This window comes from Pituophis catenifer, unplaced genomic scaffold, assembly GCF_029215685.1.
Source record: "Pituophis catenifer annectens isolate HBS135680 unplaced genomic scaffold, rPitCat1.0.hap2 SCAF_17, whole genome shotgun sequence".
In the NCBI taxonomy this organism is placed as follows: domain Eukaryota; kingdom Metazoa; phylum Chordata; class Lepidosauria; order Squamata; family Colubridae; genus Pituophis; species Pituophis catenifer.
In genome coordinates this window covers 3820732-3848301 of record NW_027256897.1, presented here as the reverse complement: position 1 = coordinate 3848301, position 27570 = coordinate 3820732, and the positions used below count along the sequence as shown (strand labels likewise).

Genomic DNA, 27570 nt, shown 5'->3' with positions numbered 1-27570 from the left:
AGCCAACCTTGAACCTGGTGAGATTTGAACTGCCAAATTGCAGGCAGCAGAAATAGCCTGCAGTACCGCCCTCTAACCACTGCGCCACCGCGGCTCATGGCGTATAAATGTATAAACTCAGACCAGCAAAACACAATTAAAGCTGAACTTAAGATCCTATCAACATTTCTCCAGGAAAAGAAAGACTGTTGAGCAGGACGGAGAACAGGAATGCATTCCTGTTCATTAGCATTTAGGGTGACGTTGGGGGTGGGGGTGGGGGGTGGGAGGAAATCAAGTTTAAATATTTTCTAACCTCCAGGCTATCTCTGCATTGCCGGGGCGGAGAATTGCAACAGGCTAATTGTGAGGTTGTCAATTGCGAGATTGACTGTTACATTATGATAATGCGGCGCAGCACAACCCAATATGAAATCTGCTCCTGAGATTCCTAAACTCTTCTAAATTATAGGGATTTCTGTAATTACAGGTCATTGCAATAAGATTTTGATTTCGGTGTTTGAAGGACACAGTTGGAAGGGACCTTGGAGGTCTTCTAATCCAACCGCCTGCTCGTGTAGAAGCTTCTAGACCATTCCAGACAAACGACTGCCCCATCCGCTTGGTCACGCGATCAAAAATTCAGACGCTTGGCCATTGTCTCATATTTATGACGGTTGCAGTCAGGGGTGAGCTGCTGGGGGTTCGGGAGAACCTCTAGCTAAGATTCTGTGCAGTTCGGAGAAAACCCAAATCCTACTCCTGGCTGGCCCCGCCCACCCCTCCCCCCTCAGGAATCCCCATTTTGGGTGCTGGTAAGTGCAGGGCACATGCAGAGGCTCGGAGAGGGCGTAAAATGGGCCTACCGGAAGTTCAGGAAGGGCCGTTTCTGGACTCCAGAGGGCCTCCGGAGCCTGGGGAGGCTGTTTTCGCCCTCCTGGAGGCTCGAGGAAAGTCTTTGGAGCCTGGGGAGGGCAAAAAGTCCCCCATCCCGCCGTGGTGCAGTTTTTCTACTTGCATTTTTTACCTGCTTTCGAACTGCTAGGTTGGCAGAAGCTGGGACAAGGGACGGGAGCTCACCCCGTTACGTGGCACTAAGGGATTCGAACTTTTCGATCGACAAGCTCAGCATCTTAGCCACTGAGCCACCGTGTCCCCTTTTCTGTTTATGCACTTTCCTTTTTAGACTTTTTTTTTGTTGTTGTTGAGCGAAAAGCGTAAAGAGGAGAATCAAGTCAGATTAGAAACTTTAGTTGAGGTCTGGCTTTGGTCCCGCCTCTCCCTCTTCCTCCCCCCAACTCTCACCACAACTCTTCTCCCACCCCCACTCCCCAGTTGTTCTCTGACAGCTTGCAACCGGCCTTGACTTCAGATGGGAGCTGTGCAAACTCCCCGCAGGGAAAGCACCTTCCCGGCCCCGCTTACAAGCTGCTGAGTCAAAAGGAAAGGGGGGGGCAGAGAGTAGGGGGGGTGAGGGAGGGAGAGAGAGAGAGAGAGAGAGAGAAGAAGAAGGATTGTTCGCAAAGGGAAAGAGACGAAGATGGGGGGAAGGCAGGAGAGAAGGGAAAGAGAGGGAGAGGAAAAGGTAGGAAGAGAGGAAAGGCAGAATGAAAGAGAAGGAAAAAGAGATTGGAAGAAAGTAGAAGAAAGAAAATGAGAAAGGGAGAGGGAAAGGAAGGAAGGAAGGAAGGAAGGAAGGAAGGAAGGAAGGAAGGAAGGAAGGAAGGAAGGAAAACAATTCCAAGAAGACAGTAATAATCACAGCCATCCAAAGCAGGTTAATATAGAACTTATTTATTTCATCTCCTTCCTTCCTCCTTCCTTCCTTCCTTCCTTCCTTCCTTCCTTCCTTCTTTTCATCCCTCCCATCATTCTTTTTTTCGTTCCCTCCTAATCTTTCTCTTACTCTCTTTCAATCTTCCTATTTTATCTCTCTTAACCCACCCTCCCTCCCTCTCTTCCTTCCTTCCCTTTCTCCTTCCATCCTTTCTCTCATTCACCGTCAGCCTCATTCTCTTTCTTTCAATCTTCGGTATTTTTCTCCTAACCCTTCCTTCCTCCTTTCCTCCCTCCCTTCCTTCCCAGCCCTACCTCCACCTTCCCCAAAAGAGTGAGGGGCTTCAAGCAAGGCAGTCTTCTACCGCTTCAGTGACAAAAAATTCCCATGGGGGGGGAGGGGGAAGGCCTCTTGGGGAGGGGGGGAGACCTCTTGAAGACAATTTCTAACAAAACTGTGGAGCGACAGACGCAGCTGGGGAGGGGAATAGAATACCCTATCCCTAAAAAAGGAAGGGGCTGAAAGACCCCCTCCCCTAAGTCTTATTAATTTTTAGTAGGTGTCTTCTCTGGTCACTGCCACTTAATTCAAATTTCTCGGTGCGGTTTTTACAATAACAATGACAACCAACGACACCCACCCACCCCCCCGTATTATCCTTGCAAACTTGTGAATTGAATTGAAATCCTTCGGGGGCAGGCAGGGGGACTTTGCTTTGGGTTTAGGAGACCCTTTGGAGGGTCTCTTTTGCTACCCGGTGCGTATTTTGCAGTGTGTGTCGTTGTGCATAGGCAGGATTGGATGAAAAGAAGGGTGATTTGCTGGTTTTCTGATTTTTTTCCCTTTTTTTTAAAAAAGGGGACGATTTGTGCCCGAAGGCTGCAGGAAATCCACCTGGAATCTCCTTTCTCCCTCCAGCATTTTCAAATTATTATTATTATTATAGTTGGACATCACACACACACCCACTCAGCCAAATGTTTAGACTGGATTGGACATTTTTGGCCCACCTTATTATTCTTTCAGTTTTCCTGTGGCTGCCCAACTCCTGGGCTCTTTTCCCCCCCTAACTTCTCTCTACTCTGAGTAATCATTTCATTGTCAAAGTTTGAATACCTCCAGACCTGGAAGGTATTCATTGTCCCCGTTTTTTAATCTGGTGACTTGAAATTCTCTCTGTCTGTCTGTCTGCCTGTGTCTGTCTGTGTCTATTTATCTGTCTGTCTGTCTGTCTGTCTGTCTGTCTGTCTATATTTCCATCTATCTCTATCTCTATCTCTAGCTAGCTAGCTAGCTATCTCTATCTATCTATCTATCTATCTATCTATCTATCTATCTATCTATCTATCTATCTATCTAATCTTCCCACCCTTGTCCCTTCCGAAATATAACATAAACCAGACTTTTCCCTTCTTTCCTTTTCTTCTCTTCCACTTACTCCTGAGTAAAACCTCCTTTCCATCTCTCTACTGGCTTCAGGTCTTTAAAAACCCCAGAGCCAAAATTAGCCTTACAAAAACCATCCTTTTTTTCTGGGGGTCTCGTAGACTGGAGACGCCGGCTTTACATTTTTCCCCCCACCGGTTTGGGCCCCTCCAGATGGAAAAGGCACAATGGTCTCAATGCGCTGTAACCGACAGATCACTGTGCCCCAAATTCGGGTTGTGGAATCGAATTTCTGGCTTGTTGATCTGGGTTGCCTTCAGACGTTCAACATTGGGGGTCAAATGCCCAGTTTATTTGCTTTTAAAGATTCCTATTGAAATATTGCCAAGCGAGAGGAGGGGTTGATGCCTAGTAGATGCCGTGGAAGAATTTTTATTCTGGGCTAGGATTTGATGTGTCCTTTAATTGTTGTGTAAAAATGTCCTTTGGCGAAACCTGAATTGCACATTAAATTCTGTTGAACTTACTTGCAAGTCAACAAAGAGGCTTTTCCTAAAAGAAGGGGAAGAGCTTTAAAATTCCAGGAAAAATCGTGATTTTTTTGTTGTTGTTAAATAAGATAAAGAAAAGGCAAGGAGGAATGGGTGGTGGAAGAGAAGGTTTTTGTATACGGAGGGGAGAAATGAAAGACTCTTTGCTAGAACAATTTCAGAGTTTACTTTCTCGCGTTTTTAATGTCCGCTGGTCTTCCCAGCACTTTTCTCCCCTTCATATTTTCCTTTTAAAAAAAAAAAAATTAAAAGTAAAGATCTTTATCACCAGGTGCTGTAAGGCTTTTTAACAATCTAGTTTTCCCTGCCAGGGCTAAGAAAAGAGAAAATAATCTCACTTTTCGAGAACTAAACATCATTCTTCTTCTTCTTCTTCTTCTTCTTCTTCTTCTTCTTCTTCTTCTTCTTCTTCTTCTTCTTCTTCTTCTTCTTCTCCTCCTTCCTCCTCCTCCTCCTCCTCCTCCTCCTCCTTTCCCCTCGCCTCCCACCCCATATTGCTAATAACCCCATTTAAAACTTCATCAGCGACGTAATGATAGCAAACAGAGCAGCAATCGCCCGTTAACAGTCGGATCCGCGCTGTAATTAATTCAATGTCTGTTTTAATCAAACCGAGGAGCGATCAAGTTTTCTCAGTCCGGGTGGCACGCGTGACGTCACCCTAAAAGACAGCCGGCCAATCCGGAGGGGGCCTGCGGGGCACGTGGGCTCGGGATCTCAGTTAAAATAAATAAATTTTTAAAAAAGACACACACACACACGCACACACAGGGGAAAGATAGAGGAAGTGGAGAAGAAAAAAGAAATTGCAAAGGAAAGTGGCAGCGAGTTTGGAAGGTTTCCCACGCGAGGCTTGGTGGAGAAAGCGGGACAACGAGGGAGCCGCATCCGGAGCTGTCCTTGGTGCTGAAACGGCGTGCCAAGGCCGTTTCGCCCCGAAATCTCTCTCTCTCTCCCCCATACACACATATACCTCCCGAGCGGTAGCTCCCGAAGGATCCCGCAGGATCATGGGAGGAGACGAAGCGGAGATCCCCCTCGTCCGGTACTTTGAGCGTTTTCAAAGGTGCTGATAATTCTCCCTGTATTAAGGGGATTTTTGAGCTTTGATGTCCCGGGTTGTTAGGTTCGTTTTGGATGGGGATGCTATCCATAGTGCTGAAACGAACTCAACTTCCTTGCTACCTTTTCTCTTCCCCCACTCCCCCACCATCCCATCGGATCTCTTTCTCCATCTTTCCATTCCTTGAGGTTGGGGCTTTCTTTCGTTGTAGGGCTGTTGTAAAAGTTTGCTTTCATCGCTATGTTGGGTTTTGGATAGATTGGATGGGATGTTGACTTCGTCTTCGATTTAAGATCTGGGCGGCCGAGGGGTATTCAAGGACCAGGGATGGCGGTGGGACATTTCACAGCCGGGGGGAACCTTGTTGATGGGGAAGAGTCCGATCCATTGAACTCAATGGGATCTAACCTCCCAGGAAGCAGAAATGAACAGGCAGACGCCTCAACAGCTGGAGTGGTTTAAGTGGTTTCCTCATCCTTGGAACCCCGGTGGGTTTTCTCTGGAGTAAGTCAAACAGCTGTAGAAGTTACGGTTGGGATTTAAGGCATGCTTAATTGCAAAGAACCCCCGTGAGATCCAACGGGTGGATTCTTTTTGTAAAACTGCCTGATTGACGCTCATTCTTTTTGTAACGTTTAGTACCAACTCGACTCAGATCCTTCCTTTTTCCCCTTGCCTGTTGACATTTTTCCTTCCCCCCTTTTTTTTCTCTCTTCCCGCTGCAGCCAATTTGGACGCTGATCTGGCCCCCTCTCCCTCCCTCCGCGCCCCCCACCCACCCACCCCAAAAAGTCGGGACCCTGGATGTTAAATGCGGGCCAGGAATTGTGTGTTTAACGCGGTGCAAGCGTGCCTCCTTCGGCTTTTCCCCCACTCCGTCCCTCTCTCCATAACAACCACCTCGGCCGGGTTAATGCCATCCTGAAAAGCAGCATGGAAAACGCCAACGGATTTGGGATCGACTCCCTCCTCTCCCATCGATCCGGGAGCCCAGCTGTGCCCAAAGGGGATCCGCTCCTGGGAGAAACCAGATCCCCTCTGGAACTTAGCCCTCGCTCGGAACTCAGCAGCGGCTGCCTGTCTCCTCCGTCGCCCCGGAGGGATTGCTTGGAAGCGGCAGCTCAGTTACCCGGCGGCTGCAGCGGCGGAGGAGGAGGAGGAGGAGGGATGGTGAGGCTGGAGTCTCACCTGCCGGGACCCCCCATCTCAGCCGCCTCGGCTCAATCCAGAACGGTGACCTCCTCTTTCCTCATCAGGGACATTTTAGCCGATTGCAAACCCTTGGCGGCCTGCGCCCCTTATTCCAGCAGCCACGGGCAGGGCGCGCAGGAAGCGCCCGTGTCCATCCCAGCCAAGCCCAGCAGCGAGGACTTTCGGGAGAAAATCGAAAAAACTAGCAGTAACTCTTCCTTGGATTCGGAATACAAAGGTAAGAAGGAAAAAAGGGTAAAGTACAACGCCTCGTTTGCAAAAGGGGAGCGGGGGGGGGGGGGAAACCAGCCTTAAATTTCCTAACGGGGCCGTCAATTTTTATTTTTAATTTTTGTTGTTGTTGTTAGAAAAGTCACCAAGTTTAGTTTCTCTTTAGCCATTCTGTAAAGCCACCCAAATACTGAAACGGGGCGGGGAAAGAAACTAAACTAAACTCTGAGCTTCTAACCATCTCTTCCCTTGGCTGACTTTTTCCCCTTCTGATCTTCCAACCCTTCTCGTCTTAATTTCCTGACTTAGGCAAATAATGCGAATACTAATAACAAGATCGCGTGAAGTGTTAGTACCGCTTGATAACGCCGTAGGTGATAGATAGATAGATAGATAGATAGATAGATAGATAGATAGATAGATAGATAGATAGATAGTGATGGTAGGTAAGTAGATAGGTAGATAGGTAGGTAGGTAGGTAGGTAAGTAAGTAGGTAGGTAGGTAGGTAGGTAGGTAGATAGGTAGATAGATAGATAGATAGATAGATAGATAGATAGATAGATAGATAGATGATAGATAGATAGATAGATAGATAGATATGGATGGTAGGTAGGTAGGTAGGTAGATATAGATATATAGATATATATATTAAAAAGATGTTGAGACTCTAGAAAGAGTGCAGAAAAGAGTGACATTAGAGAACCGGAGGCAGATAGATAGATAGATAGATAGATAGATAGATAGATGATAGATATGGATGATAGGTAGGTAGGTAGGTAGGTAGGTAGGTAGATATAGATATATAGATATATATATGAAAAAGATGTTGAGACTCTAGAAAGAGTGCAGAAAAGAGTGATATTAGAGAACCGGAGGCAGATAGATAGATAGATAGATAGATAGATAGATAGATAGATAGATATGGATGATAAGTAGGTAGGTAGGTAGGTAGGTAGGTAGGTAGGTAGGTAGGTAGATATAGATATATAGATGGAAAAACCATGGAAAAAACCTTGGTTACGTAGGAAAAACCTGGCTAAAAGAAAAACACAGATATATAGATATATATATTAAAAAGATGTTGAGAGTCTAGAAAGAGCGCAGAAAAGAGTTGACATTAGAGAACCGGAGGCTAAAACATACGAAGAAGAACGGTTGCTGGACTTGGGTATATCTTGTTTAACGAAAAGAAGGACTAGGGGAGACATGGCAGCAGTCTTCCAATATCTCAGGGACTGCCACAACCTCTTCTCCGAAGGACCTGAAGGCAGGACAAGAAGCAACGGGTTGACATTTATTAAAGAGAGACCCAAGAAATGTGGAGAAATTTCCTGACAGGGAGAAGAATTCACCAACGGGACCGCCTTGCCACCAGAAGTTGTGGGAGCTCCATCGCTGGAGGTTTTCAAGAAGAGATTTGTCTGGACTAGAAAACTTCCAACTTTGTTATTCTCTTAAACCAACAACAAGGAAAGAGATGGCAAAGGTTTTTTTTTTCCCTCTCCTTCTAATTCTTGGACTGTTAGAAGCGACCAGAATGGAGTGACCCAAACTGCGGAGAGAATTTGGATGGTTCAATTAGCAACCTTTGATTTTGTTCGGGGATCAGGTTTATATTATCCGCAGTATTTGGGATATTTCCTCAGCATCGGGGATAACGGTGTCATTCACCCTTCATCACCAGCTTCTGCTGAGTATTCTCCAGTCAATGCTACATTGCAACAACAAAATGATCCTTATCTTCATTGTTCGGAGTGAATTGTTCCTAAGAAAAAATCCGGATCTTTGCAAAAGAGCCAGAAGCAAGGAAAGAGAATCCAACTTCTGCTTAGGTGTCCCCAAGTTTTGTTTTCTTTTTTCAAATTGAATAGATAGACTGCCACTATCTAGGGAGGTTCCAGAAGAAATCCCCCCCCTTTTTTTCCCCCAAACAGAATGTTGGGTTGAATTCAGCTCCCTTCCCTTTTCACTCTGTCCTACATACATCCGTGGCTTCGCTCTTTAAAGCTGGCCCATTTTAGTTGGTCTTTGAAAAGAAAGATTTATCGGATTGTTTTGCCTGGGAAATACAAAAAAAATGAAACGGGGATTATTCTCCCACCCCCAGAATGAAAGATTGTCGTTGAAGAACAATTTGGTGTAAAGAATTGGAAGTTATTGTTTGCCCTTTAGTAAGTTAGTCAGTGTGTAGTTTCTCTCTAGAATGCTTCTTACAGAAATATTTTTTTTCCCAATTCTTACAACCAAATCAATATTGCCTTGCCTCTTCGATTTTATTTTATCAGAGCAAAAGGGAAGAGCCTATGTGGCCCACTCAACCAACGAGGCTACTCAGGGTTTACTAGAAGGAGAGAGAAAGTCGAAATTCCTGTTTCCTTCTTTGTCTTGGAAGAGTTTTTGACTCTGGGCCGAAGTGGTCCAATTACTCCCCGTTCTCATTTCTAGTTAATTCCCCATCTAATTTATTCACTTCTTTCTCTCTCCTGCAAGAACTTAAGCCCTCCTAGCACAATGCAAACGGGGCTGGATATTTGTGAAAGTAGAAGCTGGAAATAAAGGCACATTAGAGGAGAAAAATAGCTGTAGTTGTATTTTCTGGAGACTTGAGAAGAAAAGGCGGATTTTGGTGATTTCCAAACGTGGAGGTTTTTTTTTTTTTTCTTTCTTCCCCACCCACAAAAAAGTTTTCAAAACAATCTTAAGATTGTTTATGCCTTGGATACAATATTTATTTCTTTTAGAAGGAAACTTCTCTGTCAATGTCTAGAAAGGGGGAAGGAAGGAAGGAAGGAAAAAGAGAGGAAAAGAGGAAGGAAGGAAAAAGAGAGGAAAAAAGGAAGGCTAGAAGGAAGGACATGAGGGAGGGAGGAAAGAAAAAGAGGAAGGAAGGAAAGAAGGAAAAAAGAAATAGAGGAAAGAAGGAAGGACATAGGGGAGGAAGGAAAGAAAAAGAGGAAGGAAGGAAAGGAAAGAAGGAAGGACATAGGGGAGTAAGGAGAGAAAAAGGGAGGAAGGAAAGAAAGAAAGAAAGAAAAAGAGAGGAAAAGAGGAAGGGAAGAAGGAAGGGCATAAGGGAGTAAGGAAAGAAAATGAGGAAGGAAGGAAATCCCTGCTGATTTACCTCTTAAGCATTCCCACAGATTTCAAACCCGGGTGTGAATATTGCTTCCTGGGAAGTAACTCCTAGACAGAGTCTATTCTCATTCATTTTTTAAGAGGGGGGGGAAAAATCGCTTTGCATGAGAAAACCATTGAAATCCAAAGACAGGGTGGGGAATAATTATCACCAGACTATAAAACTCTCCTTGAGCTTCAGTCTAGAGGAGCAGATTCGTGGCAAGATCTTTGGCAGGGAAGCGATTTTCCTTAACTGCACAACTATTTTGTGGCAAGCTTCAAAGCACGCGCGGCTTTTACGCACGACAGCGAATGGCGGTATAATGATATATATTTTTTTTGCTTGGAATTTTTGCTTCTTTTTTCACGAGGGTTTTCACCGAAAGGCTTCCCAAGATTGTAATCTGATTTCTTTTCTCTTTTTTCCCACCCCCCCCCCCACCCCCTTTAATCTTATTTCTTTTTGCATGTCTCCCTCGCTTTAAGAAGTTGGGACTGCAATTCGTTTTTTCGTGGCTCTCTCGGTACTTCCCTTCTCACGATCTCTTTAACTCGTGAAATCTAAGCTTCGGGTTTTTGATTTTTGTTTTTTTTCTCAAAAAAAACAAGGCGCGCAACCCTTTAAAAAGCCGAAACTTCTCCAAATTGCTAACTGCTTTAGTTCTTCCTGCAAAATGTTCGCCGGTCCTTGAAAGGCTGGGAAAAAAAGACTTGAGAAAGGTTGAAAAGGAAGAAGGACGGAAGGGGATCGCCGGCCTTTCCAAACCAAACCGAGGGAGATCGAAACTTGGGGTGCCCCCCCCCCTTTAACTTTCTCTCCCTCCCGCTTCCCTCTGGCTGCCCGTTTCAAAAATCCAAGCAAAGAAAAGGTCTGAAGATCGAATAAAATCTTCTTCTTCTTCTCTTCCCCCAAAGAGTCAAACGTTTTGGAAGTTTCAAAAATCTCAAAAGTTTTCCCTAAAGGAGGGCAGATTTTTTCCCCCCTCCTCCCCAGGATAGATATATATAAAAATCCTAAACAAGGATCGGGCTCCTCCCTCTGTTTTCTGAAAGGGGGAATTGGCTTTCTCTTCAAGCCAGAGCTCCCACCACCACCAATTTGGAAAAAAGGGGAGGGGAGACCTCGGAAACGAATCCCCAGTGCCTTCTTTCTTTCTCTTTCTTTCTTTCTTTCTTTCTTTCTTTCTTTCTTTCTTTCTTTCTTTCTTTCTTTTTCTTTCTCTCTCTCTTTTTTCTTTCTTTCTCTTTCTTTCTTTCTTTCTTTCTCTCTTTCTTTTCTTTCTTCTTTCTTTTTCTTTCTTTCTTTCTCTCTCTCTTTCTCTTTCTTTCTTTCTTTCTTTCTTTTTCTTTCTTTCTTTCTTTTCTTTCTTTCTTAACACGGGCCTCGTTTCCTGAAGATTTCTCCCCAAGGCGGAGCTGAAAGATCGTGCAACCCCAGACCGTTTTTGCCTCGAAGGGGGGTCCTTGGTGCTCTCTGAGCTTCGTGGTTTTCATTACCCAAACTAGACAACGCCCGTCACTCTAAATTGCAGGCATGAAAACGTCTGCAGGGGGTGGGAGAAACACCCCAAACTCAGGGAGCACCAAGGACCCCCCCCCTCAGGTCAACCCCGAGTAAACATTCTCCTTGGATGCCATTCTTAGCTTTTAGGGCGCAGCTTCCAGATGTTGAGGCTCGATCCGTTTCTAAAACAGCTGCCAGGGGATGCGACCTGCACAAATCCACCAACTCCGTTATCCCAATCCCGCTATGGATGGGTTGCATCGGTTCTCTCTTGGGCAGCCCTTCTGCTTTGCCCTCTCTTAGAGATTTAGGTAAAACGGGGAAGGGAAGGGAGGGGGAGGGGAGGGCGGAGGAGGGGTCCCTGTTTGTCCGGGCGCAATAAGAGAAGTCATTCCGGCCCAAGATCTTTCCCGGCTGCCTAAACGCCAGATTGGAATATTGGATTTCTTGGCTGCTAAAGAATTAAAGTACTGGAAGGGCTGAGAGGGGTGGGGGAGAACAGATTTTCCCCTCCCTTTCTTACTCTTGGGGGGTCTTTCCAGCAGCCGTTGGGCAGGGTCTTTTTTTCTCTGCTGTGCTCTACTCTGCCTTTCTTCCTTCTCCTCTCCTCCCGTCTCTCTCTTTTGAAAACAACTTTTCCTATGTTTTAATCTCAATCTCTTTCCTTCTTTTTGAGTGGCCCTTCTTTCCATTTAATTTCTCCTATTTCCTTCCTCCTTTCCTTCCCAAATCTCTTTTTTCCTCTTTTCTCTCCTTCTCATTCTTTTCCTCCTCCTCCTTCCTTCCTTCCTTCATCCCTTCCTTCCTATTTTATCATCTCCTTTTCTCCTATTTTCTCCCTCCTTTGTTTTTTCCCCTTCCATCTCTTCTTCCTTCTTTCCTTCCTAATGTGCTGGTTCTCTTTTTTCCCCGTTTTCTCCCCTTCTCTTTCTCCTCCTTTTCTGTTTTCTTTCCTTCCTTCCTTCCATCCTCCCTTCCTTTCCTTCTTAATTTACCAATTCTATTTTTTATATTTTCTCTCCTTCCTTCCTTCCTTCCTTCCTTCCTTCCTTCCTTCCTTCCTTCCTTCCTTCCTTCTGCCTCTTTTGACTTGGACAGTTTCCTTACTCCCCTACTGCCTATCCCGATGTAGGAATCCCTCTTCCCTACTCTTGAATCTGCATGGTCTCATTACAGATTCCAACTTTTCTAGCTTAGCCTTTCACATCTAGCTTCCAAGATATATTCCTTCCCTCCCTCCCTCTCTCTCTTGCTCTCTTGCTCTCTCGCTCTCTCTTTCTCATTGTTATTCATTCTTATGGTTGTCTTTTATCTGTAAATCAGTAAATTTCTGATTCTCTTTTTCTAAATCTCTGCCAAGGATTTCAAGCTTCTAATTCTACCCGTCAACCACTCTAGATTTGAGATGATAGAGATAGATAGATAGATAGATAGATAGATAGATAGATAGGTGGGTGGATGGATGGATGGATAGATGGATGATAATAGATGGATAGATGATAGATGCTAGATGATATAGATAGATAGGAGAGAGAGATTAGATAGATAGATAGATAGATAGATAGATAGATAGATAGATAGATAGAGGGATAGATGGATGGATAGATAGATGGATAGATGATAGATGATATAGATAGATTGGAGAGAGGATAGATAGATAGAAAGACAGATAGATAGATATAGATAGATGTTTGTTTCCCTTTCACACCTCATGTTTAAGAGATCTTTGGGACTCCATTTCTGCTTGAAGAATTCTTTCACCTCCCTCGTGGCTCAATTAAGCGGATTATTGTCTTCCTACGTAGAGAAACCAACTTGCTTGTCGAATCTAAAACCTGCCACAAGGATGTTTGAGCATAAAGCCTCTTGTCACCCCCCCCCCGCAACCCCCAACCCTCCCCGACACACACACACCCAACTGAGGAAAAGCGAACACAGCTGCATTCAAGAATCTACATTGGCACAAACAAACCCACTCTCTCTTAAGACAGAGAGAGACAACGGAGGAGGAAAAAACCGTACACACACAAACACACAAGAGATGGACTTGAGTTAATTATCCTCGTGGCAACTGGGATTTGCCAATCACCCAGCTGGTTGGTGTCCACGATCCAAACCGGATTAAAAGAAACCAGTTTCCATCTCTTAAATTGCAGCAGGGAGAAAATGGTGAACTCCAAAACTGAGAAGGAGAATCCGAGAAGACAGAATCTCGTTTCCTCAATGTCTAGAAAATCTGTTTCCTTTCAATAAAAACACAACGAGGAAAAGTTGTTTCCTGTTTGAAGGATACAGGAAAATACATGCTCCAGGCTGGGAAATTATTTTTCCTGCTTCCGGCTTGCACGGAGGAAAACATTTCTATTTTTTTTTTCCTAGAAAATTCTTTCACCTTGCTGCTTGTGGCTGACTTTTTCTAGAATGGTCATTCGCGTTTTGGTTATGCTTTTTTTTTTTTTTTTAAATTCCAGTAGGAAAAATGAAGAGCCTTTACTTGGAAAATGGTCCGTTTTGATCCTTCCCTTGGGACAACATTGCGCGGATTTAAAGAAACGATCTTGCCAATGATATTCCGAGACTAACACGAGCTAACTTTGATTTGCAGAATCCTTAGAGTGATAACGTGACTGTCGCACCCACTTTCTTTTTGTGGCAAGAATACTTAATAATACTCAATAATACTGTAATAATAATGACATTAATCATTTTGCTCGTTTTCAGAATTCAGGCTAGCTTGATAGAAAATAAGGATGATGCGTTAGAAATGTTTACTGTTGGAAGTGGCGATGATTTTGATTGATCTCTTTAACAAGCAGTACAGTTTCTGCTGCACCTGATGAACTCTGGAGATTTTCAGGACAATTTAAAAAAAAAAATGGGGTGAAGCCAAGGATTTTTATTTTCCTAGCAAGTTGTCTCCAAGGATGCCCACATCTCAACGTGCCACCTTGGTCTCCTCCAGAAATGAGTTCATGATCCCAAGGAAGGAACCCTTTGAAAAGCAAAGCAACTTGTAAGAAATGAAGAGAGAAGGAGAATGGGAAGGAGAGAAAGGTGGGAAAGACAGAAGGGGTAGAAAGGAGGGAAGAAGGAGAGGAGAGGATGGTAAGGATGAAGGATGAAGGAGCAAATGAGTGAAGGAAAAGGAGAGGAAAGGGGAAGGAGGAGGAGCAAGGAGGAGGAGGAGGAGGAGGAGGAGAAGAAGAAGAAAAGAAGAAGAAGAAGAAGAAGAAGAAGAAGAAGAAGAAGAAGAAGAAGAAGAAGAAGAAGAAGAAGAGGAAGAAGAAGAAGAAGAAGAAGAAACCTGCATTCAGAATAAAGCAGAGTGCAGAGATGGAACTGTGTAGATGTTGACTCCCTCTTCTCTGTGGCAACCCCTGAGATATTGGAACATTGCTATCGTGTCTCCCCATGTCCTTCTTTTCATAAGACTAGACATACCCAGTTCCTGCAACCGTTCTTCATATGTTTTAGCCTCCAGTCCCCTAATCCTCTTTGTTGCTCTTCTCTGCACTCTTTCTAGAGTCTCAACAACTTTTTTTTGTACTGTGGTGCCCAAATTTGGCACGAATTTGGCTCAAATATTCCAATATTTGAGGGGCTGCCCCAAAGAAGGGGGGGTCAACTTATTCTCCAAAGCACCTGAACGCAGGACAAGAAGCAACGGATGGAAACTAAGCAAGGAGAGAAGCAACGTAGAACTAAGAAGAAATTTCCTGACAGTGAGAACAATTAATCAGTGGAACTCCTTGCCACCAGAAGTTGTGGGTGAGAGAACACTGGAGGTCTTTAAGAAGAGACTGGGTAGTCACTTGTCTCAAATGGTATAGGTTTCCTGCTTGGACAGGAGCTTGGACTAGAAGACTGCTGTGTCTGGTTAATTGATTGATTGACTGATATTTGGATGCAATATTCCGAGTGTGGTCTTACCAAGGCATTATAAAGAGATACCAACACTTCATGCAATTCCTGGTCTTGATTCTTTATCTCTGCTATTGCAGCTAGAGCCAACCTGATAAACGGCGCCCTTACAACTTCCAGCAAAAGTTGGAAATGTGAAGAAAGTTCGACTCTTACGTTTAGGCCTCAATAAATCCCACGGAATTCAATTGAAATTTATTAGAGACAGAAGGGTGATTTCAGCTGCTGGCGCATAGAGGATTAAACAAACCAAGGATGACGGAGGACTTTTTTAAACATAATTTTCCTCTCCCGAAATAAACTTTTTTTTTTTAAAGGTAAAATGTATATGTGGATTTTCAGTTCACCCATGGGGAAAATCAACCTTTTTTTTTTTTTTCTTTTAAGCCCCTCTCTCCTTTAAAATAACCACATTTCTCCAACGCCTTGCTGGTTTTCCAAAATGAGGTCTATTATTTATGCCAATTTTACATTAAGAATGTAGAATAAACCCCAGAGGAAAGCTATTGAGGGAAGGATTCGTGGTCTGGTTGGGCTGATTACATCTATTAATTGTTTAATAATTGATCGTTTGATTATTATTTAATGACAAAGGTGGCAAATGAAAGGAAAGGAATATGTTTGGGCTGTTGCCACTGTGTGTAAAACGTGGCACGAGGCAGTGCTGTGCGTTGTGTGTGTCTGGGGTTTTTTTTGGGGGGTGGGGGTTCACTTTACAGCTCCTTTTGATTATATATTTGAAACGGGCATAGCTTAGCTTTTTCTCACCAGCGGGTGTTTTAGTTCTCTTGGACTACAATGCCCATCTTCCTGTGGGCATACTTCTGGATAAACCTAAGTTTTGAGGGGTTTTTGAGGGGGGGGGAAGAAGCAAATGGTTTTATGTGCACAAATTTTTTAGGAGAGAGTTCCGTGAAGGGAAGTTACTCCCGAGTAAATAGCAGTGGGGATTTTATTTGGACATGGATAATTACGCATGGTAGATTCACAGGGGCTGCTGGACAGCCCTAATCCTGTTCCTGTGAAAAATATTTTCCTTCCTTCCTTCCTTCCTTCCTTCCTTCCTTCCTTCCTTCCTTCCTTTCCTTCCTTCCTTCCATTTTCCCCTTCTTTCTTTTAAACATGTTAGCTTTCTCGTCTCCACACCTTCTTTTTCTCCTACCCTTCATTACCCTTCTTAATTCCTCTTCTATCTTCTCTTTCCATTTTCCTTTCCTTTATCCTGTCATTTCCTTTCCCTTCCTTTCTTCACCCTTCTCTTTTTCTTCCCCTTTATCTATTTACCAGCTTCCTTTCCCTTCCCTTTCTTTTAGCGCACTCTTTTCTTTTTCTTTGTCTTTCTATTTTTTCCTTTCCTTTCCCTCCTGTCTTCTTTCATTCCTTTCTCTCTTTCCTCTCCCTTTCCTTTCTCTCTCTCTCTCTCTCTTCTTTTTTCTTTCCCTCTCACCCCTTTTCTTTTTCTTTCTTTCCCGTTCCTTCCCTTCTTTTCTTTTTCTTTCCCTTTCTATTTTTCCCTTTCCTTTCATCCCTCTTTCCTTTCCCTCTTGTCTTCTTTCATTCCTTTCTCTATCTTACCTCTCCCTTTCCTTACTCCCTCTCTCTTCTTTCTTTTTTCCTTCCCTTTCACCCCTTTTCCTTTCTTTCTCTTTCCTTTCCTGTTCCTTTCCCTCTCTTCTTTCCCCTTCCTTTCCGTTCCCTTTCCCCAAGGACGACCTTCTTCTCCTGTCCTCTCCACACGAAAGTGCCCGGGACCCATTTTCAACCCTTTCTCTCCCGGCCCCAGTAAAGGAAGAAGGTGACCGGGAGATCTCCAGCTCCCGAGAAAGCCCACCGGTGAGGCTGAAGAAACCGCGAAAGGCACGCACCGCCTTCACCGATCACCAGCTGGCGCAGCTGGAACGCAGCTTCGAGAGGCAGAAATATCTCAGCGTCCAGGACAGGATGGAGCTGGCCGCCTCCCTCAACCTTACCGACACCCAAGTGAAAACTTGGTACCAGAACAGAAGGTAAGCGAGACAAGAGACGCGGGCGGGGAGGAGAAAGATTTAGACTTTGTTCCCATTTGGGATCCAGCCGGTCATTATTCTCAACCTGTCTTGACCGGATCTCAAATATCCGAGCTGGATCTTCAGATCGGCTTCTTTTGAGAAACGGGATTTTGGGAAAGATTTTGAGAAAGTCTGTTGCAAAGGATAAAAAGTCATCATTGCAATTGTGAAATCAGTGTAAAGTGGTTGTTTGCGGTCCCGAAATCATCTTAGTACCGTCTCTTATCCTATAACTATTGTATTTTACCCTACTCTTATTTTAAATTGTTTGTATAAGGTTTTATTGGCGATAGGCGTTTGCACCTTGTGCTTTGACATGGCCTATAGGCTAATCAAAGCTATCATTTTAAACTGTTATTTTATTCCAATATCATTTTAAATTGTAGAATAGAATAGAATAGAATAGAATAGAATAGAATAGAATAGAATAGAATAGAATAGAATAGAATAGAATAGAACAGAACAGAACATATTAACTTCTGCAAATTTTAAGGGAAAAACCAGGAGAGGTCATTGCAGCTAGATGTGTATATCAAGAATCATTGTAGGAAATTTGTGCCATTTCCTACAATGCAATTTTTTGTGGCTGGGGTGGAAATGCAGTTTAAACAATTATTTTAAAACTCTCGGGTTATTTGAAGATATTTTTCCACTATGGAGTAAATCCTCTTGAATTCAGTGAGGCTTACTTCTGTGTAGAGCTTTGCAGTTGGTTTCTCTCTTGGGCTAAGGATTTTTGTTTTTATTTTTAAATGGTTTCAGGATGCTAAATTGCAAACGTCCCTTGATCTCCAGGCCCTGCTTAAAAGGCAAATGAACTGATAATAATCACTGTCCATCTCAAGTGGTGCTGAAATATTTCGAAGAAGGTCGAATCCACCCACAGGTTATTTTGCAAGTTTTTAAGTTACACTGAACTCTTGACACACTGGAGCCAGTTTCTGGATTAACAGGGCTCCTATTCTGATTGCGGAATGAAGTGGAATTAGGTGACAGCCACAATCTAGCTGTCACACATTTGGTGACGAGGACAAGGTTTTTAATCAACTCAAGAAATTCCGGTTAATTTAGATTGTGGTTAGTTTTGGGCTTAACCTTGATTGGTGTCAATCTTGGCTATTTTTTTTAAATCTTGATTAGTTTTGATCGTGATGATATGGACCTTGATTAGTTTAGATCTTGCTTATTTTTTTTTTTATTATGTGTAAGTTTTGATCATGGTTGTTATTATCAGGCCTGGCAGGAATCTGATGTGTGAATGCAGCTTAGCTACTTTGGTTAATGTACTATTCAGTGTTTTGTGCTCTGGTGTTGTTTCGTTCTAGGCAAACCACAGATCACACGTTGTGGGCAATCTTGCACAATGTGTTTAATAGTTTGCATATCAGCACCACAATCGCAACAAGGGGAATTGGACATCCCGTTACGAGGCTACTGCCATACCCCCGAAGAAGGGTTGCGATATAATTTTGTGGATTGTGTGAATATGTTTACTCCTCTTCTCTCATGTTCTCATCATAATGCACTATTGCAGGCTGACTCACTGCCCACAGCCAGGAGTTCGATCCTGAAGAGGCTTGACGTTGACTCAGCCTTCCGCCCTTCCGAGGTCGTTAAAATGAGGACCCGGATTGTTGGGGGGGCAAAAGGCTGACTCTGTAAACCGCTTAGAGAGGGCTGTAAAAGCACTGTGAAGCGGTATATAAGTGCTATTACTAAGGGCTATCATATGCTAAATAAGAATAAATGTTTCGTGCTGACTTAGAATAAAGGATCAATAAACCAATTAAATTAAATTAAATTAATTGGGTTATTGATCCTTTATATATATATTAGATAGATAGGTAGGTAGGTAGGTAGGTAGGTAGGTAGGTAGGTAGGTAGATAGATAGATAGATAGATAGATAGATAGAAACAGATAGATAGATAGATAGATAGATAGATAGATAGATAGATAGATAGATAGATAGATAGACAGACACATAAATAGATAGAGAGACAGACAGACAGAGAGACAGATGTTGGATGGATGGATAGGTAGGTAAGTAGGTAGGTAGGTAGATAGAAATAGGGAGAGAGATACAGATAGATAGATAGAGAAAGAGACAGAGAGACAGAGAGAGATACAGATAGAGAGAGAGAGAGATACAGATAGATAGAGACACAGAGAGAGAGAGAGAGAGAGAGAAAGATAGAGACAGACAGACAGACAGACAGACAGATGATAGATGGATAGAGAGCAAGAGAGCGAGAGAGCGAGAGAGAGGGATAGAGAGAGTCAGAGACAGAGAAATATAGAAATATAGATATGAATGATGTCTTTTTAACTGACTCTCCCCAATCAGAATTCCTGATCCCTTGGTCTCCTCCTTCTTGAAGCCATCATCTTGGTGATAATTACAAACCAAGGGAGCAAATTGAATTCAAGATGCTGGCCCCTGCTAAGGGTTACCAGAGCAAGCTGGGAGAATTTGAACAAAGAGGCAGGAACTCTTCAAGAGGTCATCTAGTCTTAGAGATTTGAGCACTATTATCTTTAAATGTTTTGAAATTAAATTTAGCTTTAAGAAACCATATCAAATAAAAGACAAGTAATAATGCATGTAGATGTGTATATGTATATATTTGCACCAATGAACCGAAAATGTATTGAATGTATCACTATATGTTATAATAAAAATCAAATTTAAAAAAAAAGGAGGAGGAGGAAGAGGAGGAAGAGGAGGGGAACAGGAAGAAGAGGAGGAAGGAGAAGAGGAAGAATAGGAAGGGGAAGAGGAAGGAGAAGAGGATGAATAGGAAGAGGAGGAGGAGGAAGAGAGAGAAGGAGGAGGAAGGAGAAGAGGAAGAATAGGAAGAGGAGGAGGAGGAAGAGGAGGGGAACAGGAAGAAGAGGAGGAAGGAGAAGAGGAAGAATAGGAAGAGGAGGACGAAGGGGAGGAGAAGGAGGAGGAGAACCAACTGTTTGATTTGCGTGGGTGAGAGAAAAAAAAAAGAGAAAGAAAAAAAAATCTCTTGTTTTTTCCAGCTAAAGACACAACAGCGCATCGCCAAGCTATTAATAATATATCCCAATTGATGCTTTGGGCATCAATAATTAAGGGCAGTTACAGTAATTACACAATTATGATGACGATGAATAATTTACTGGGGGGGGGGGGAAGAGAGATGGAATTGCTCCTGGGCGGAAAAAGGTGAAAGGCAAGGATTATGGGCTACTTGACTCAAAAGCTTTCAGACAGTATGTGGCCTTGTTTGTTGGGGCACCGGCAAAATTACCTGTCCGAAGCAGGTAGAATAGGAGAGAAAAGGAGGTGGTGAATTCCGCTCTCTTTTCTTAGCGGTCCATTTCAGAAATGCTCGATTCTCGACTTACAACGGTTTCATTTAGTGACCGAGTGTAAGAGACAAAAACCACTCCTTGAATTAGAACCTGGGAGACCATACAGATAGTCCTTCAGTTACAACCGATCGTTCGTTTAAGGACCGTTGGAAGTTAGAGGGACGCCGGGAAAGAAATGACTCGGGACCATTTATTTTTTTCCCCCACACAGCATCGCCGTGGTCACGTGATCCAAAATTCAGAGGCTGGGCAACTGGCTTGTACCGATGACTGTTGCAGTGTCCCTTTTGCGTCAAGCAGAGTCAACGGGGAGAAGCCAGATTCCCTTAACAACCAGGTTATAGTGACTTAACGACGTCGGTGATTTCTGTGGCAAGGACGACGGGGGGGAAAAACTCACTTAACAACTGCCTCACTTAGTGACAGAACTTTTGGGTCATAACGTCGAGGACTACCTGTAGGGAGGGCGTAAAAAGTGTGCAAAAGTGTGTGAATTTGGAAGAGAAGCTGTAAGTGAGAAGTGAGTGTTTTTTTTTCCCATGCCACCCCTTCCCACTTTTAAAAAGTTAGCCCCCCCCCGGGCTCTTTCGTTCACGTGGGTTATATTTTATCGATACCGACTGTATCAATAATTAAAATTGAGGCAGTCGCTGCTGCGGCTCACGGTTGTTTAATGGGATTTTAAAATTGTAGTATTTTTCAACACGGGCCGGCAAATGAGTTTCATTTTAAGGACCCCCCTCAGAGAGTCTTGGAGGTGGGGGTCTTTCTCTCTCTCTCTCATAAGGCCAAGTAGCTTTAAGAAAAGCTACTCTAAGGAAGAGAGCAGGGGTGGGTTCTACTTATCTTTACTACCGGTTCGCAACGGGATCGTGCGCGCACCTTGCTATTGCCGATGATGACATCCAGGGCAGTGGGCGGGGCCTCCTGTCGGTTTTACTACCGGTTCTTGCAAACCGGTCTGAACCAGGGGCAATCCACCACTGGAAGAGAGGCAGTTTGGTCTAGTGCAGGGGCCTGCAACCTCTCTCTCTCTCTCTCTCTCTCTGGATCTCTCTCTGTCTCTCTCTCCCCCCTCTCTGTATCTCTCTCTCCCCCTCTCCTCCCTCTGTCTGCATCTCTCTGTATCTATGTCTCTCTCTTCCCCCTTTCCTCCTCTCTCTGTATCACTCTATGTCTCTCTCCCCCCTCTGTATCTCTCTCCCCCTCTTCCTCTCTATCTTCCCCCTCTGTCTCCCCCTCTCTCTGTATCTCTCTCTCTGTATCTATGTCTCTCTCTTCCCCCTCTCCCTCTTTTCCCCTCCTATCTCTCTCCCTCTATCTGTCTCGCTCTCCCTCTTCCCCTCTCTGTATCTCTCCCAACCTCTCTCTTCCCCCCTCTCTGTCTCTCTCTCTCTCCCTCTCTCCCCCTCTCTCTATCTCTCCCCCCTCTCTCTCTGTATCTATCTCTCTCTTTATCTCTGTCTCTCTCTCTCCCGCTCCCTCTCTCCCCATCCCTCTCTGTATCTCGGATTTCCAAGGCCAGGCTAGGAGTGACTGGGAGGGGAGGGCAAGGGCCGGGCCAGCCAGTGATGGCACAGGGAGCTGCAGCAGAGGACCCAAAGAGCCGCATGTGGCTCTGGAGCCGCGGGTTGCTGACACCCGGTCTAGTGGTTAAGACACCAGGCTAGAGAGCAAGAGACTGGGAATTCTTGTTCCACCAAGTTCCCCTTGCTAAACGTTTGTCGAGTGAGACATTTGTTAAGTGAGCGTCGCCCTGTTTTACGACCTTTCTCGCCCCCTGTTGTTAAGCGAATCTCCGCCGTTCTTAAAGGAGTCACACGGTTGTGAAGTGAATCCGGCTTCCCCATTGACTCCGAAGGTCGCCAAAGGGGATCGCGTGAGCCTGGGACGCTGCGACTGTCATAAATACGAGCCGGTTGCCAAATGATTGGTGATTTTGATTGTGTGGCCACAGGGAGGCCCAATGGCTGTAAGTGTGAAAGAAACAATCCTAAATAACTTTTTCCAGGACTCTTGTAACTCTGAATGGTCACTAAACAAAACGTTGTAAGTCAAGGGCTACTTGTACTGTATTCTGTTTTCAAAGAAGAAAAACCAAGGAGGTCCAGTTACTTGTTTAAGGAACAAGCACCTTTGAAACATCAACCATGACCTGAAGGATCAGCATCTTCCTCCTCCTCCTCCTCCTCCTCTTCTTTTTTTCTTCTTCTTCCTCTTCCTCCTCTCTTCTTTTCTTCTTCTTCTTCCCTCCTCTTCTCCCTCCTCCTCCTCCTCCACTTCTTTTTCTTCTTCCCTCCTCCTCCTCTTCTTCTTTTCTTCTTCTTCCTCTTCCTCCTCTCTTCTTTTCTTCTTCTTCTCTCTTCTCCCTCCTCCTCCTCCTCTTCTTCTTCCCTCCTCCTCTTCTTCTTCTTCCCTCCTCCTCCTCCTCTTCTTCTTCCTCTTCCTCCTCCTCCTCCTCTTCTTCTTCTTCCCTCCTCCTCCTCCTCTTCTTCTTCCCTCCTCTTCTTCTTTCCTCCTCTTCTTCTTCTTCCCTCCTCCTCCTCTTCTTCTTTCCTCCTCCTCCTCTTCTTCTTCTTCCCTCCTCCTCCTCCTCTTCTTCTTTCCTCCTCCTCCTCTTCTTCCTCTTCCTCCTCTTCTTCTTGTCCTTGTCCTCCTCCTCCTCCTCCCTCCTCCCTCCGAACAGAACAGAACAAAATCACAGAGTCGGGAGGGACCTTGGAGGTCTTCTAGTCCAACCCCTTTGCTCAGGCAGGAAACTCGTTTGAACCCCGTTTTCTCTCTCTCTTCCCCCCTCCCCCCACTCTCTCCAGGACCAAGTGGAAGAGGCAGACGGCGGTGGGGCTGGAGCTGCTGGCCGAGGCGGGCAACTACTCCGCCTTGCAACGGATGTTCCCTTCGCCCTACTTCTACCCGCAGAGTTTGGTCTCCAACTTGGATCCCGGCGCGGCGCTCTACCTCTACCGGGGTCCCAGCGCTCCCCCTCCGGCGCTCCAGCGGCCTCTGGTACCTCGCATCCTCATCCACGGACTGCAAGGGGGCAGCGAGCCCCCACCGCCTCTGCCCCCGCTGGCCGGCGTCCTCCCCAGAGCCGCCCAGCCGCGGTGAGCGGACCCTTCCTTCCCGGGGGCTTTGCTTCAGGAAGATAACGTGGGAACGCAGCATCCCTCCGCTTCCCTGCACCGGATTGACTCTGCAAAGCGGGGATGGGGTGAGGGAGGGAGGGAGGGGAGGAGAAGGGGGGGTGGAAAGGAGGCGGGGAGGGGGCCTGCCCTGCACGCATCTCGAGGCATTCCCACGACCCGCCTTTCTTTCTCGCCACCAGGCTAACCGCCTCTCCCACCAACCGAGATGCTGCAAAAACCCATCCCTGGCACTTTGAGAAATCCAGCTGCATCATTCATATATATATATATATATATATATATATATATATATATATATATATATATATATATATATATATATATTATTTCTCTCCCCCTACCCCCCCCTTTTCCCCCCCCCCCTTTTCCTATCGTGGTTTCTTTCTCCGCAATCTTCAACTGGCTAATCAGGCAGCCCCCTTCTTGGATTATTAAGTGAGTTCTAGTTGGGTTTAGGAGGTGGTGTGAATTCTGGGGGGGTTTTTTTGCACTGGTGAAATCCAATTTTTCTTTTTTTTACTACCGGTTCTGTGGGCGTGGCAGGGGAAGGATACTGCAAAATCTCCATTCCCACCCCACTCCAGGGGAAGGATACTGCAAAATCCCCATTCCCTCCCCACTCCTGGGGGAAGGATATTGCAAAATCTCCACTCCCACCCTACTCCAGGGAAGGATACTGCAAAATCCCCATTCTCTCCCCACTCCTGAGAGAAGGATATTGCAAAATCTCTACTCCCTTCCCACTCCAGGGGAAGGATACTGCAAAGTCCACATTCCCTCCCCACTCCTGAGAGAAGGATACTGCAAAATCTCCATTCCCTCCCCACTCCTGGGGAAGGATATTGCAAAATCTCCACTCCCTCCCCACTCCAGGGGAAGGATACTGCAAAATCCCCATTCCCTCCCCACTCCTGGGGAAGGATACTGCAAAATCTCCACTCCCTCCCCACTCCAGGGGAAGGATACTGCAAAATCCCCATTTCCTCCCCACTCCTGGGGAAAGGATACTGCAAAATCCCCATTCCCTCCCCACTCCTGGGGAAGGATATTGCAAAATCTCCACTCCCACCCCACTCCAGGGGAAGGATACTGCAAAATCCCCATTTCCTCCCCACTCCTGGGGAAAGGATACAGCAAAATCCACATTCCCTCCCCACTCCTGGGGGAAGGATACTGCAAAATCCACATTCCCACCCCACTCTGGGGCCAGCCAGAGGTGCTATTTGCCGGTTCTCCGAATTGCTCAAAATTTCCACTACCGGTTCGCCAGAACCTGTCAGAACCTGCTGGATTTCACCCCTGTTTTTTTTGCCAGTTTAAGAGTCCCTGTCCTATCCCAAGAGATGGCCAGCCATCCTTCAACCACGTTTTAGAGATGCAAACCTGGTTTAATGAGTTGTGTGAAGCGTGTAGCTCTGCCTTAGTGTGTGAATCCCGGAATGTAAGTTAATTCAGCAACCCCACCCACATTTTTGCACTTGTGGTTGGAATTCAACTCCACACTACAGAGAAGGTAGAATGCATCCTTTCCCCCATCCTGGCCCACTTGGACTTCCAAACTCCCAACATCCCCAGCCAACATAGTCAAAAAGGAAAAAAAAAAAATTAAGGTTCAATTATAGTCCAAAACTTCCTAGAAAGTGCCCAGTTGGGAAAACCTCCTTTTGATGTTTCCTGTCCATAAGTGGTTTATTTTACAAATCACAACATTGCCTCTGCTTTACAACCGTTTCTAGAGTGTTTCCTCTTTTTTTGCTAAAAAAAGAAATATTTTTCTTTAGGAATCCGCCCCGCACGTATCGGCAATCGATCTGCTTATTGATTTTCTGAGTTTACAGGGCCTGGTGTTGGCTTTTTTCTCTTCCCGTTTGCTCCTTTGCTCACTTTCTGAAGCCCCCAAAATTGTCCCTCCCATTTTTGCAGAAAAAAAAAACGAGGCAAACACGCCCCCCCACCCCCCCAGCTCTGCAAAGCAACGGAACAAATGTCTGCCTTTTTTTTTTCATCGTAGGGTTGGCTTGGCATGAAATTGGAAAGAGGACAATGAAAAAAAAAAAGATTTTAAAACACAATGCCGGATAGACTCAGCAGCTTCACCGTGTCATCACACATGTGTGTGTGTTTGTGTGTGTTTGTGTGTGCGTATCTACCTGAGAGTGAGCCCCAACGGGTTCTAGGCGTCTCAAAGTGATGATAAAGCTTCCTCTGCTTGCTGCTCTCTTCAAGGGGGTCGATTGCGTTAAATCCCCAGGTGTGCTCTGTTTGCAGAAAGAGAGAAGAGAGAAAAGAAAGGAAATGCAAACGCCGAGCAAACAAACGCAAACACACACAAAACAATCCTGCTTTAAATGTGGGTCAGGGGGAAGACGGGGCCCGGTTCCCTACGGACAAACGGACGACTCTAAATCCCATTACGAGGAACTGGAGAGACCTGATTTGCAAGGCCTTCTCTCCTTTTCTGATTTCAGGCATCAAAAGTGGGGAGGGGGGGAACTAGAGAAGGAAATTCAGTTTTTGGATCGAGGAACTTCCCAGATCTTGTAGAAGCAGCTGGTTCTCGGTTGCTTCAATAAGAGTTCCAGATCTGGTTTACAGCATTCGATGGAGGACATCTTCCCTGCTATCTCCTGGTCCTATGGGTTTTTGTAGCTCAGATCTGGATACCACGCCAGACTTGGACCACTTCACCAGTTCTGGATCCACCGGACAGGGGATTCTAAAAACATTCTAGAACTTAAATATCTGTAGAGCTTCTCAGTCATTCAGGTTGTCCCAAAGGTCCTTTTTTCAAGAGGCCACTGGATTTTCTGGGTTTTTCTCTGAAGACTTTTCGCTTCTCATCCGAGAAGCTTCTTCAGCTCTACTGGATGCGAGCTGGGATAATGACATTTAGAACTCATTTTTAAACCAAGGAAGGAGAGCTGAGATACATTTTTAAAAAAGCCTTCTGCCCATTTTTTATTCCACGAATCCTCCAATCCTTCCCATAAATTCGTGCCAGTAGGTACAATTATCATACATCTCATTCCTAGGAGCTACAAGTTCATGTTCCTTGGGAGGCCACATCTACTGATGCTTTTTGAACGTCAACTCGGCGGTCTGGTTTTGGTGTCTTTTAGCCAAGAGTCCCAGGGGTCTGCAACCTTAAACACTCAAAAGAGCCATTTGGGCCCGTTTCCCACAGGAAAAAAAAAAAAAAACAACGGGAGCCACAAAACCTGGGTGGGCGTGGCCAACTCCACGTCACGCATTCCCACCCAGTCACATGGCACCCTGGCCACGCCTACCTAGCTGGCCGTTAGGGCAGAGAACCGGTTGTTAAAAAACACAATCCTTCTCTCTCTTTCTCTCTCTCCCCATCTCTCTATGTATCTCTCTCTGTCTCTTTCTCTCCCCATATCTTCTCCTCTCTCTCTGTATCTCTCTCTCTGTTCCCCCTCTCTCGGTATCTCTATGTCTCTCTCTGTATCTCTCCCTCCCTCCCTCCCTCTCTGTCTCTCCCCCCCCTCTCTGTATCTCTCTTCCCCACTCTCTTCCCCCCTTTTTGTATCTCTATGTCTCTCTCCCCCCTCTCTCTGTATCTATGTCTCTCTCTGTATCTCTCTCCCCCTCTCTGTATCTCTCTCCCTCTCTCTTCCCCCTTTCTGTATCTGTCTCTCTCCTCCCTCTCTGTATCTGTCTCTCTCTGTATCTCTCCCTCCCTCTCTCTATTTGTCTCTCCCCCTCTCTGTATATCTCTCTCCCTCTCTTCCCCTTTCTGTATCTCTCTCTATGTCTCTCTCCCCCTATCTCTGTATCTCTCCCCCTCTCTTCCCCTCGTATCTCTCTACCTGTCTCTCTCCCTCTCCCCCCTGTATCTCTCTCCACCTCTCTTCCCCCCTCTCTGTATTTCTCTCTCTCTCTCTCTCTCCCTCTTCCCCCTCTCTCTGTATCTATCTCTCTTTTTATCTATGTCTCTCTCTCTCCCGCTCCCTCTCTCCCCCCCACCTCTCTGTATCTCGGATTTCCAAGGCCAGGTGAGGAGGGACTGGGAAGGGAGGGCGAGGGGCGCGGCCAGCCACTGATGGGACAGGGAGCTGCAGCAGAGGGCCCAAAGAGCCGCATGAGGCTCCGGAGCCGCGGGTTGCTGACCCCCGGGGCAAGACTAAACGAGAAACATTGAGCCTGGAAAGAGATCCAATCTTTTTTAATTTATTTAATTTATTTTTATTTTTTTGCAGTCAGGTGTTTGCCTCTAGAACAAATCCACCTTTCTCTAGCCAGGAGAACAAAACCATACAGATTGTATCTTAGCCTAATGTAAAATTTTTTA

The 27570-nt window shown here is 45.2% G+C and overlaps 1 protein-coding gene across 1 annotated transcript; it reads left to right on the top strand.

The window, feature by feature from the left end:
* The first annotated feature begins 5689 nt into the window (after window positions 1-5689).
* BARHL1 (BarH like homeobox 1) lies at window positions 5690-23226 on the top strand. Its single transcript, XM_070955766.1, has 3 exons — window positions 5690-6185; window positions 16505-16727; window positions 22926-23226. The coding sequence occupies exons 1-3, from the start codon at window positions 5690-5692 to the stop codon at window positions 23218-23220; spliced, it is 1014 nt and encodes a 337-aa protein (XP_070811867.1). The 3' UTR covers window positions 23221-23226.
* Window positions 23227-27570: the final 4344 nt, after the last annotated feature.